A 12806-nucleotide genomic window follows, 5' to 3' on the forward strand; every position below is an offset into this window, starting at 1 on the left:
AAAGCAACTGCAGTTTTTCCAATTCTCTAGCACTGAGAGAATGGACAGAATTGGGCATACACTTCCAGATGGGGCATCCATCCTTGTCCTCTATGCTGTGAAAGATGTAGCCAGGTCCATGGCCCCAAACAAAACTAGTGGACCGAAAGCCTCAGAGAGTCAGGCTGAGTACGAGACAGCCTTGTTATTGTCTGCCCACAAAGCGCCTTCAAGCCTTGGTGCTTGGAGAGCGACCCCAATTGCAGAGCAAGAAGGGTAGGAGGCTTACTTACCTTCCAGTCTTGGCTAGAGAACTTGGGGTTAGGCAGTTTCCCCGTATGGGCCACCAAAATGTTGAGGTTTAGGGGTTAGGGTGCTGGGACCCCAAAATCACAACACACAAGTCTTGCCTGAAAGAATTCGACCCAAGTCTTCTTTCCACCAAAGACAAGGTTTATTAGAACATCTGTCATATTGGGCAGACTCTTAAGGTATCTGAGCAGTGGCTAGATTTTAAGAATCTGAGCCATTTTTGTTCTTTCTTGAGGAGAAGGCAGTATGGCAGAGTGGATAGAGAGCTGACCTCAGAGGCAGACTTGAGTTCAAGTCCTGCTACTGACATGCTGGCTTTGTAAAGCTAAGCAAGTCTCTAGGCAAATTCTCTAAGGCTCTTATGTTGTAGAGCAGGTGCTAACTGTATCTGTTGAAGAAGTTTTCTCATCTGGACTTCTGTACCAATGCAATCACAGGGCCAATCCAAAACACATTTTTCTTTTTCTGAAAGAGTCTGCCTGAAACAGTTGCTTTTCCATCTTCAGAGATATTTCATGAGTATTTAGTTGTGTGTGTTTTCACTTCCAAGAGAAAGGTTAAGCAGTTATTGTCCTCATTGTATGAATTAACAAGGGAAGGGAATAAACATTTATATAGTGCCTACTACATACTATGGCACTGTGCTAAGTACTTTACAAATATCTTATTTAATGAGGAAAATGAAGTACAAAGAATGGAAGTAAATTGACCCACATAACTCAGGGCATTAGTGGAAGTTTTACCATCACACTCTTCCTTGTTAGAACAGCTTGTTCACTATTGGTATGCATTTTGTCATACCTTGGACATGACACAATTGTACCAATGTGTTATTTGCATAAGGTGTCAGTGTTTTCTATAAAAATACACAAAATCAATTCTTAGTTGTAAAAATTTAAACAACAAAATCAAACACTTCTCTTTTTTTCAGTTGTTTCTGTGTAGTTTTATTTTGGCTTGAAACTTTATGCTTTAACTATGGTATTATTGTAAGTTATATTAAACTGTTTGGTTGGGTAGTAGCAATTAAATGAGGATTAGCACATCTTGAGAAATATATTTCTAACTTCTCTTGCCATAAATTATTTTTTTGGTAAATTTTTAAATTTTAAACTTAAATACAAAATGAGAAAAGAAAAAAAATTGCCGTGTATACAGCAGACCATAAAGGAGGATCAATATAAAACAAATTTCCATTTCAAGAAAACTTAATATAAAAAATACTACACATTGTTTTCAAAGCTGCCCAGCTTTTCTTTGCTTCTTTGTTGCTTTTCTTTTGTTCTCTGCTGTGCACTTTTTACTTTATTTCCCTTTCTCTTCCCCTACCATCCTAAATAAGGCTACAATTAAGCATGGATATATGTGTGTGTGGATATATCTGTAAACATACACGTATATACCCATACACACATATGTAAGACCGTACTACGCTTATTTCTTCCTGTCATCTGTTTCTCTGAAGGTAGATAGCATCTTTCTTCCTAAATCCAAGTCTTTCCATGTTTTTCTAAATCAACCAAATCATCATTTCATATACCACAGTAGTATTCCAACCCAATCACATCCTATGTGAGAGATTGTCTATGTAGGTTCACCCCCTCAATTTTCTGCATTCCCTCTATTCTTGGCTACATAGGTTTTATGTGTACAAGAAAATTTTAATTTAAAATGATCAAAATTGTCCTTTTTACACTTCAACAATGCTCTCACCTTATAATATAGTTTAAGGTTTGATACGGTTGAATCTGCATCCTTTACATCATTTTCCCCAGGTTTCTTTGAAGTTCCTGACCTTTTGTTCTTCCAAATGAACTTTGTTATTATTTTTTCTAACTCAGTAAAATAATTTTTTAGTAATTTAATTGGGATGACGTTGAATAAATAGATTAGTTAGATAAAATTGTCATTTTAAAAATTATATTGGCTTTACCTACCCGTGAACAATAAATATTATTTCAATTATTTAGATCTGAGTTTATTTGTATAAAAAGTGTTTTGTGTTTATGTTCATATAGTTTCTGTGTCTGTTTTTGGCAGTTATATGCTCAGGTATTTTATACTATCTAGGTATTTTAAATGATCTAAAATAATATTGAATAATATTGCTGACACATAGTATAGTTCTCTATTTTTCATTTTTGATTAAATGTATTTTAACTTTAATAAATTATTTGAGATCATGATTACTGTGCCGGTCCAAACCGCGCACTCTCTTACAGCCAGATCAGGCAACCGGGGTCATACTCACCGGTCTTCGGGATCACCCGGATTTACCAGAGATGAGCCGACCAGGAGGTGCAAAAACCTGAACTATATTCAATAGTCATCACAGCAAGGCCAGGCAGGAAGGCACACACGCACGAGCAGTAGCAAAAGCCGACTCCGCCCCCCCTCCCTGCAGTTCTTTTTAGTAGCTTCTTCATCCCTCCTCCTCAGCCCGCCCATAGTGACTCATCGAGGATCAAATATCAAAAAGGGATGTCCAGCGCTAGTGTCCAGACAAAGGGAGCATACGTGGCACAGGAAGTGGGACCCAGATATTTGGAAGGAGGCGTGAGGGATCAGTGCATAGACAAAGGAGAATGTACGTGACGCAGGAAGTCGGGTCCAGATACCGGGGGGAGGTGTGTGGGGTCAGTGCTACACCTAGGGAGCATACGTGACTCAGGAAGTCAGGTTTGGTCACAGGAAGGAGGCGTCTGGGGTCAGCATAGTACCTAAAGGAGGCTAGACAGAGAGAACTCGTTCTCTGCCGTCCCCCTCCCAAGCGGCACAGTCCTTGCCTCAGGAGCACACGCTCTGGCCACTTCCCTGTACCCTGCTTCCTCCCCAGCCTGTCACAGCTCCGTCCAGCACCGCTCCAGTCTCCGGAGCATGAGCTCCGGTTACCTCTCCAAACCCATCCCAGTACGCCACAACTCCGCCCAGCACCGCCTCTGCCTCGGGAGCAAGAGCTCCGGTCACTTCCCAATACCCAGTTCCCGTCCCGTGTTGGCACAATCTCCACTTGGCAGCAGCTAGCATCAGACAGTCCCTCACAGATTACTCTACCAATTTTTTTTACATACTAAATACTACTTCTGCCCTGTATTTTATCTTTGTGTATATCTCTCATTTTTGTTTCCTGAAAGCAACATATTGTTGATTCCTAATGTACTATCTGTTTCTGTTTTATGTGTGAATTTCTCCTATTCGCATTCTAAGCCACAGTTACTTGTGTGTTTTCCTCCTTCCTGTTTTTCCTCACTATCCTTCTCACCCTATTTGCCCTATCACTCCTCACTCCTCTGCTTTACTTTTACTGGCTACGTTGCCTTCTATTCCTTAACCCCTACCTACCTCTCTAAGAGTAACTTCCTTATCCTCTCCTGCCACCCTATCCCCTTGCCCATCTTGTCATAAATTCTCAACAAACCAGTGGTAATGTTTGGTGGCTTTAGTACCATAGGAGAATATACCAAAGCGTGAATTTTAGTTTTGTAGGTTTTTTCTTTTCCGTATGCACATATTCTTTGAGAGAATTTCATTTAGTATTTTGATATATGCATACTTTCAAGTTGTTTTTTTATCCACAAACCCAACGTGACTCACCTGAGTGACAGTAACTCAGAAAAATTATTCATAAACTTTTCTTTATATGATAGTGATTGGAATCCCTGAGTAAACAGTATAGATTTGAGCCTAGAACCATAGATATACTTGTTAAAAACAATTTGGATTTGAGAGTGAGCAAAATTTGGAAGTGGAATTCCAGAGAGAGAGGAATAATATTTAAGACTTAGAATAAAAAAAAATGTAACGGGGAAATAATTTAATTCAGATCTAGTCAGCCATTGGCAAATTTGTTGAAAGACTGCCTTTTTGCTCCTAGTATAGTTTCTAATCTGTTTTCTTCTTATCTCCTTTTAACCTATTTAATTGTTACCCATTTAATTGATAGCTCTTTATTAACTATGTAAGTAGGTATAAGTATAGGACTCATTCTGGCATTACTAACATGTAGTTACAGTTTCTGTTTTTCAGTAGTTTTTATTTTTCGGTATTTTAAGAAACTATAACCTTTTTGTCTGCATTTTCTTTTCACAGATTTGGAAGGAGCCTGGGACTGAAAGCTGTGGTGACTAGTATGGATTCTTCAATGACTTAACTCTTCATGGCAACTTACTGGAATAGCAGAGGCAACTTAAAGTGGCAGGCTGAGAAAGTGTGTGTGTCTTTGTTTGTGTGCGCGTATGTATATTTAATACTACGTACAGCTAGACATATATATCTACATAAGGATATATACATACACACACATTTACAGTAATATATGCACTCACTTTGGCCCCCTCTCAAAAGCTTTACAGCTGATGAAAATAAATTTAAGAATCAGATGGGACAACTTTGCAACACTGGGCTCAGGAGTCCAGGGAGAAAAACACATTACTAAAGGTCAACTTTCCATATGGTCTTCACGGGTGAAGAAAGTTTGCAAAAAGAGGAAAAAAAAATCCTGTGCAGATCAAGTCCCAGAAATACCTCTACAGTTAAAAGAATGCGCTAAATGAGACAGTTGACAGGGTTGAGGTGGGGGAAATCTGTATTTTAGTACCATGAGAATGATCATGTGGTGTGCTTTGCACTTTGTTTTTTCGGTGGGTTCAATGAATTGAACTCTTTTTTTATTTCCTGGACTGACTATTGACCACTACTTTGTGGTTATGACTGGAAGAAAGTAAATTCAAGAGTGATGGAACAAATTTGGACATTGAACTGATTTATTTGCTCTTTTTTTCTTTTTGTTAAAAGTATTTGTGAAAATATATTTTATTTCCCCTTTCTCTTCCTGCATCTATAGGATAAATATCTTAAAATTGTAATCTAAACCAATAATTAAAAAGCAGAGATGAAGAGAAACCAAACAGTAAGTTTCCTTTTTACTGGTCTACAAGTGTGGCATTTGAAGCACCATTTCTGAATTTGAGCTGAAAAGAATTCATCGGAGAAGCTATGAGACATCATCAGGGCAACAGTGGAAAAAAGGAAATCTGATCTTTGTGTGTGTGCTTTTGTTTTAAGTAATTATTTTCCTCTCTTGAATCCTAGAAGACTTGTAAATGAGTGGGAGATTACTTAAGTGCTTAGTTTTGGGACTTGTTTTTATACCAGGATGGAAAAAGCATGTGATCTTCGTAGCAGAATAGGGGAAAAATAACTGGGGGAGTTCAAAGTGGGGGTGGAAGTGGGGGAAGAATCAAAACTGAAGTGTAGCCCTGTTTTAAAAGAGAGAGGACTTATGATTCACTCAAGGCAAATGCTTTTTGCTGCATTAAAGCTTTAGAGCATTTCTGATTTCTGCTAAATGAAAGAGGGATTTTCTTTTTTTGTGCCTTTATGGCAGCAAGAAGTGAGAAAGCAGGCGAAAAAACGTGATTAACAGTTCAGGGTATGTTAAGTTCCAGGTGGAAGCAAAGACCTGCCATGAATGCGGGACTGGCTTTGAATTCCAAAAGCCATAGGATTCAGTGGGTTTCCTGGTTCTGAAGGGAGGAGGAAACGCCCTTTCTTTCCTAAATTTGGACTGGTGTGCACCTACCTGCACAAGCTCTGGTCTGTTTTGCACGGTTTGTGTGCCTTTTTTTCCCTTTATGCAATCTTTTTCAGCTTTAGCAGCAGAAATTCATCTAGTTCAGAAAACATGCCAGAGGGTGGCTCAGAAAAAAAGATGATTATGTATGTATATTCAATTTCTGCATTTGAACTCCTGAAGAGAAAATCCAACTAGAGGAATTCTTAAAGCCTTAAGTTACTTGAAATCTACACATTTGCAACCCTTTGTCTCTGGAATTGTATTACTCTAAACTGGAATCTCAGGCTGTATAAAGATAAACACGTTGAGCAAAAAGAAGACGCACCTGTTTCTTTATCACCACTTCTTAATCATGCTGTTTCTCCAAAGGATAAGTGAACCCTCACTCTAAGGACTCGAAAATAAAAATGAACCTGAAGTTTTTTTTAAGTGTTACTTTTTCTTAGCAGACTGCCATCATCTTTTATAGAGGAATTTTTCACTATGCATTTGGTGGATATTTATAAAACACTGACCCTATGATGTGTGCCAGGTCAGTATTTATGATTTAAAGGAGAAAAAAAAAGGCAAATCAAACCAACAAAAAAGAAATTGGTTTAAATTTTTCTGCACTAAACATTAATTTTTTTGTAAAAATATTAATTAAAAAGCATGTATGCAGCAGTGGAACATGGGCCTGTCCTTTGCAGCGATTCAAATATTCTATGCCTCTCCTGGAAGGGTAGAGTTCCAAAGAGTGAGAAAGAGAAGCCAGTGTGCAGGAGGCGGTATTATGAAGAAGGATGGTTGGCCACTGGCAATGGTCGAGGAGTTGTAGGCGTGACATTTACTTCAAGCCACTGTAGGAGGGATAGAAACACTCCTCAGAGAATAAACTTCAACTTGAGAGGCCATAACAGTGAGGTGAGTAAGTTGTTTTATTTTTTCATTTTAAAAAATATTCAGAAATTTTATTTGGTAGGAGTGAGCCTCCCTTAACTTAAAACCAGACCCCTTTGATTCAAAGAATGTTGTGATTTTGTTTTACTGGGTCTATTATAAATAAATAGTTTCCCAGTACCACTGGTTTTTCTGGATTCTAACTGGAAAAGTTTTAGTGAGGTTGAGTATTCTTACTGTACCTCTCTCATGTAGCAAGTGTATTCTACCACTATCCTTTTATATTCCTCCCTAAAAATAATTCAGCACTGATTCATTGGAAGTATTAAAGCAGACTAAATCTGTCAGGGATGTTGTAGACGATGTTATTGCATTGATTGGTTGGTCAGAATAAATGACTTAAAGTCTCTTTTAATTAAGATTCTCTGATCCTTGACATTGTTTTCATCATTGCAGGGGCTTACTGTTTTCTAATAAGGTAGAGAATTACTTAGTAAAAAAATGATATTTTCCTTTGTTGAATAATATGATATTTTCCTATAGACACAGTTTATGTGCCTGTTGGTCATTTCTTAGACTTGGGGTAGAATTAACTAATTTACTATGGAAGACAAAAGCCTTGATTTCATAAAAGTTTAAATATCTAAGTTCATGAAACTTAACAAAACTGGTTTATCATAAGTCTGAGAAACCACTGTGAGAATCTAGGTGAGTCAGTGGTGTCATTGACTCAAGGTTAGACCTTGATTAAAGTAAATAATAAGGCAAATCTATTTATTTAAAGAAAATTTTATTTTGAGCTAGAAAATCATCAACCACCATAAACATTTCCTTCCACAAAGAAGGCATGAAGTGGGGATTACACATGAAATTGTAAATTTATTACATACAGCTCAATCCTTTTAAATAATATACTTCAAATTTAATGTGGTAGTACCAGTATCCCTCTGCTTGTTTGTGTGCCCCTCTAAACTTCCCTCAGATCTCCTCTCATTATATTCAAAGGGTTTCGTTGATGTCCTTTTCTCCCTCCCTCCCCCGTTTTTTTGTTTTATACTCAGTACTCCTTACTGTTCCTGTAACCCCCATCTCTCCACACACACATAAAAGTCCTTCCTTGTAACAAAAATATAGTCAAGCAAAACAAATTTGTATTGTAGTAATTGTGTCTGGAAATGTGTCTCAGTCTGTACCTATAGTCCACTAAGAAGTGAAAGCTATGCTTCTTCAGTCTGATTGGTCATAGAATACTTAAGTCTTTCAAAGTTGTTTTCCCTTACCATGTTTTAGTCATTATATGAATAGTTCTGTTGGTTCTACTTACTTCATTCTGTTCCATTTTATCCATAACTCCTCAGGTTTCTCTGAATCTGTACCTCTAGTACATTCATATACAGTAATTGTTCAGTGATACACCATTTGATAGACACTTTATTTCTAGTTCTTTGTTACAATTGAAAGTGCTGCAGATATAGAGTACAATACAAGTGCAAATACAAAAATTATTTTTGTAGCATAGGTCGTTTTCCTGTCTCTAATCTCCTAAGAGTAACTGAAACCCTTTAGAAAAAGCTTATATTTTTCACTCAATCAGAATTTTAGTGGCTGTTTTCTCTTGACCTCCAAGATACTTTCTTTTCTTCTTCAATCAGTTCAGTGCCTGGCTCAGTCTTTTTCTCATACAAGGGGACTTTAACATACATATCAATACTCTCTGAATCACCCTAACCTTCCAGTTCTTTTCCTATGACCTACTCCTTCACTTCACCACAGCTCTATAGAGAAATTGTAGTATCCTTGATCTTGCAATCACCCATAAGTATTCCTTTTTTATATTTATGAACTCTGAAATTCCTTTATCTGATCAAAATCTGTTATCTCTACCTTTCCCTTGCAACCTCAAACTCTATTCTTTGTTCATGTGCTTATTAAATGACTGATTGACCATGACTTCTGATCCCTCTACTCTTCATTTCTTTCCTAGTCTATCACTGACTATACTTGGAGAGCCAGTTGAACTTTATGTTGTTGTCTTCTCTTGTGTCCCTTGCCACTACTGAAAATCTTACTCTGCCAAACTGCGGCCTTGGATTACTCCTGCCATCTGCTGCCTTTGCTCCTGCTCTTGTGATGTTGAAGGAAACTGAAGACGATTATGAAACTGTGCTTAGTTCACCACATAACTGCAGCAAGGCAGTCCTTTTATATCTTTCTCATCAATTCACTTTCCCACTTAAAATGATTTTTCCACAACTTTTCATCACTCCTTAAACCTTCCAAAGACCCCCTTTCCCCCAATCTTTAGTCTGAGAACCTTGTCAAAAATTTCACTGAAAAAATCGAGGCTGTTCTTTAAGAGCTCTCCCTTCTTCCCCCTTACTTATGTCACATCATTGAGATGCCTTCTGCCACTGTCTTCTTCTTTAGCCCTGCCTCACATGAAGAGGTTACCTTCTCTTTGCCAAAGCTAATCCTTCTACATGCTCAAGTGATCCTATTCTATGCTGTGGGGATGGAGTGCTGGATCACAGGCCAGCAAATTGTTCTCCACCACTTCCGAATTGTCACTCTCTCCTTGTGTACTGGTTGTTTCCCTTCTGCCTACGAACATGCCCATGTATTTCCTATCCTCAAAAAATAATACGATCTGTCCATCCCTGCTAGCTATCCTCCTATATATCTTCTCTCTGTTGGCTAAATTTCTTGAAAAGATGACCTACAATTGGTGCCTCCACTTCATTTTTTCTCTTTTTCTTCTTAACTCTGTGCAGCCTGACTTCCCACCTAAACATTTAGCTGAAACTACTACAGTGAATTCTTGATTAGGGAGGACAGGACATTTATATACTGCCTACTATGTGCCTGGCACAGTGCTAAGCATTTTGCAAATATTGTTTGATCCTCACAACAACCCTGTGAGGTAGGTGCTCTTGTTATTCTCATTTTACAGGTGAGGAAACTGAGGCAGTCAAAGGTTAAGTGACTTACCCAGGGTCACACAGGTAGTAAGTGTCTGAAGCTGGATTGCAACTCACGTTTTCCTTACTCCGGACCCAGTGCTTTATTCATTGCATCACACAACTGCCTCAGTAATTGCCAAATCTAATAGCCTTCTTGACCTCTCTGTAGACTTTGACACTGATTCTTCTCTCTAGGTTTTCATGTTACTACTCTCTCATGGTTTTCTTACTGCTTCCCTGAATGCTCCTCATTGTCCTTTGCTGGATCTTCCAGGTCATGCCCTTTAACCATGGGTTTCCCTCAAGGCTTTGTCCTGTTCCTTCTTTTCTCTCTATGTATTTTGTATGGCAAATTCTCATCAGCTCCTAGCTCTTTTCAACTCCCAGAGGTTTATGATTCTCAGATATACTTAACAGCCCTATCCTCTTTTTTGATTTCCATTTTTGTGTCTCTAACTGCTTAGTGGACATCTCAAACTTGATGTCCTGTAGATATCTTAAACACAAAAAGTCCAAAAACTGAATTGATTATCTTTATCCCAAGTTCTTCCCACTTTTCTGATTTTCTAATTAATGTTGGGGGCACCACTATCTTCTCAGTCACCAAAGGCTGACAACTTCGGTTAACATAGTAAGCAGTTAATAAATGTTTGTTGACTGACTAAAGCATTAAGCTGATTCCATGTTAAGTGCTTTTCTTATACTGTGCTAATGTTCCTGGATTTTCTAATATGTAAGGTAGTATATTGAGTTGCTTCTTTTAGGCACCAGTTGACATTATTTTTACTAGTCTCTTTATAAGTTTTTAACCTTTACTTTATTAACTTTTCCCTCACTGTCAGGCTCTTAGGATGTTGAAGAATCTATTATTAAGAACATTGAGGGAACTGAGGGTAGAGAAGATTTAGGGGGAACTTTTTTCAAATAATTGAATGTCAGTCACATGGAAGAAAATATCTCTTTTGCCTTCTTGAAATCGTGCAGCAGAAACTACGTGATAGTTTTGGGTTGGTAAGTTAATAGTATAAAGAAGAATTTTTTTTTTAAATGTTTAGAGAGGATCCACAGTGGAATAGGCTACCATGAAAAATAGTTCCTCATCATTAGACATATTGGAATGCTGGATGGTGATCATTTCTTAGGGATGCTGTAGAGGGATTTCATAACCTTTGTGGGAAATTGAACTTAGCCTCTCCTCTGCCAACTTATATGATTCTTTGATGCATTCAGGGTCCAGGGCAGGACCCAAAAGGGTCAAAGTTGACTGTTAACTGCAACACAACACCACTTGGAGCCAGAGGTTTGGGTGTGGAACCAAAATAATGAAATAAGCCTAGGAAAATAGATTCTGGGATTCATTCAGTACTGTACAAGATACCAAACTGACTTTCAACATAGAAGTAGCATGTCAGCCCACTTCTTTCATACTGACATTCTTCCATTAATACAGATCTGCACAACTTGACAATAGGTGGGGGCCAGAATTAAAATAGACTATATTTCTTTGAGCCACTGATAGGTTTTTAGTGGCTCACTTTCCAAGTAAAGGTATAATTAATGATTAAACTATTTTGCAAAGAAATCATATTAAAAAAGGGACATTTCAATTAGTATCAATTAATTATACTTATTATTTAAGATTTTTATTTATAATGAAATCCCATTAATGTTAAAATAATTACTTTGCTTAGTGGCACAAGGTTTCATATATTTTTCAGGTTTTTTTACTTTTTATGTTTAGTAACGACCAAAAACACAGAGAAAAGATATTATTCTTACTCCTCTCATACTAGAGACAGACTGATGATGGTTGGTTGCCTCGGGACATATGCGCAGTTGGAACCCACCCACCAACTTACATGATGGGCACGGTAGTGACTAGTGTAAGCGGGGCACAGACGAAGTTCTCGTCACAAATTTACTTTCTTTTTCATCCTCTACATTTTTCGTGGGCTGCCTGAAATCCTTTGGCGGGCCACAAGCAGTCTGCAGGACTATATGTTGCGCAGGCCTACATTAATACTTTGTGGGTACAAGTCATTAAACCTCACAATCTTAGAAAAATCAAAAATTGCAATGGAAAGATACGTTGACTATTGTAAGTATATTTTAGTACATTGCCAGTACTGACTTCTATTTCATTTTTACTTTTTAAAAAATTTTCAGTTTCATATTCTCTCTCTACATCTATATTTACATCAAATTCTGTCTCCTACATTGCCTATTGAGAAGGCAAGAAATTTATATGAAGTTATGCAAAACATTACATATTAGCTATGTTGTGAGAAAAAAAGGCAAGAAAAATAAAGTGGAAAATATGTTTCAATCTGTACTTGGAGTTCATCGGTTCTCTCTCTGGAGGTGAATAGCATTTTCCAGCAAGAGTTCTTTAGAATTGTTGGGGGTCATTGTATTGATTAGAGTAGTTAAGTCTTTTATAAGTTTATAATTTTTGGTTTTTTTTAACATTTATTTTTCAAGAATTTGAGATCCTCTTACCTTCCTTCCACCCCCTCCCTCACATACTGAGAATGCAAGAAATATGATACCCATTGTATATGTGAAGTCAGGTAAAACATATTTCCACATTAGCCATGTTGCCGGCGGGGGGCGGGGGGGTTGTGTGGGGGGGAGAAAGCAAGAAAAATAAAGAAAGTGAAAAATATGCTTCAGTCTGCATTCAGAGTTCATCAGTTCTTCCTTGAGGGGGATAGGTTTTTTCGTCATAAGTCCTTTGGAATTGTCATGGATTAGAGTAGCTGGTCAGAGTAGCTAAGTCTTTCACAATTGATTATTGTTACAATATTGCTGTTACTTCCTGTAATAATAATGGTTCTGCTCACTTCACTTTGCATCAGTTCCCAGTTTTTTCTGAAACCATCCTCTTGATCATTTCTTTCTTTCTTTCTTTCCTTTTTGTTTTTTTAAGGCAATTGGGGTTAAGAGACTTGCCCAGGGTCACACAGCTAGTAAGTGTCAAGTGTTTGGTCTGAGACCAGATTTGAACTCAGGTCCTTCTGAATTCAGGCTTGGTACTCTATCCACTGTGCCACGTAGCTGTCCCCCTCTTTATCATTTCTTACAGAACAATAGTATTCCAT

General features: G+C 37.7%; 1 protein-coding gene across 3 annotated transcripts in view; it reads left to right on the forward strand.

Moving 5' to 3' along the window:
- Positions 1-12806, forward strand: part of LOC114031496 (tubby-related protein 4) — a 266210-nt gene that overhangs the window by 65730 nt on the left and 187674 nt on the right. For all 3 annotated transcript variants that reach the window (XM_027846592.1, XM_027846594.1, XM_027846593.1), the window contains one exon: positions 4381-6769. In XM_027846592.1, the coding sequence (XP_027702393.1) occupies positions 6518-6769 (252 nt within the window). In that variant the 5' untranslated portion in view covers positions 4381-6517. The remainder of the gene's footprint in view (positions 1-4380; positions 6770-12806) is intronic.

This window comes from Vombatus ursinus, unplaced genomic scaffold (genome assembly GCF_900497805.2).
Source record: "Vombatus ursinus unplaced genomic scaffold, bare-nosed wombat genome assembly UNPS02015175.1, whole genome shotgun sequence".
Lineage (NCBI taxonomy): Eukaryota > Metazoa > Chordata > Mammalia > Diprotodontia > Vombatidae > Vombatus > Vombatus ursinus.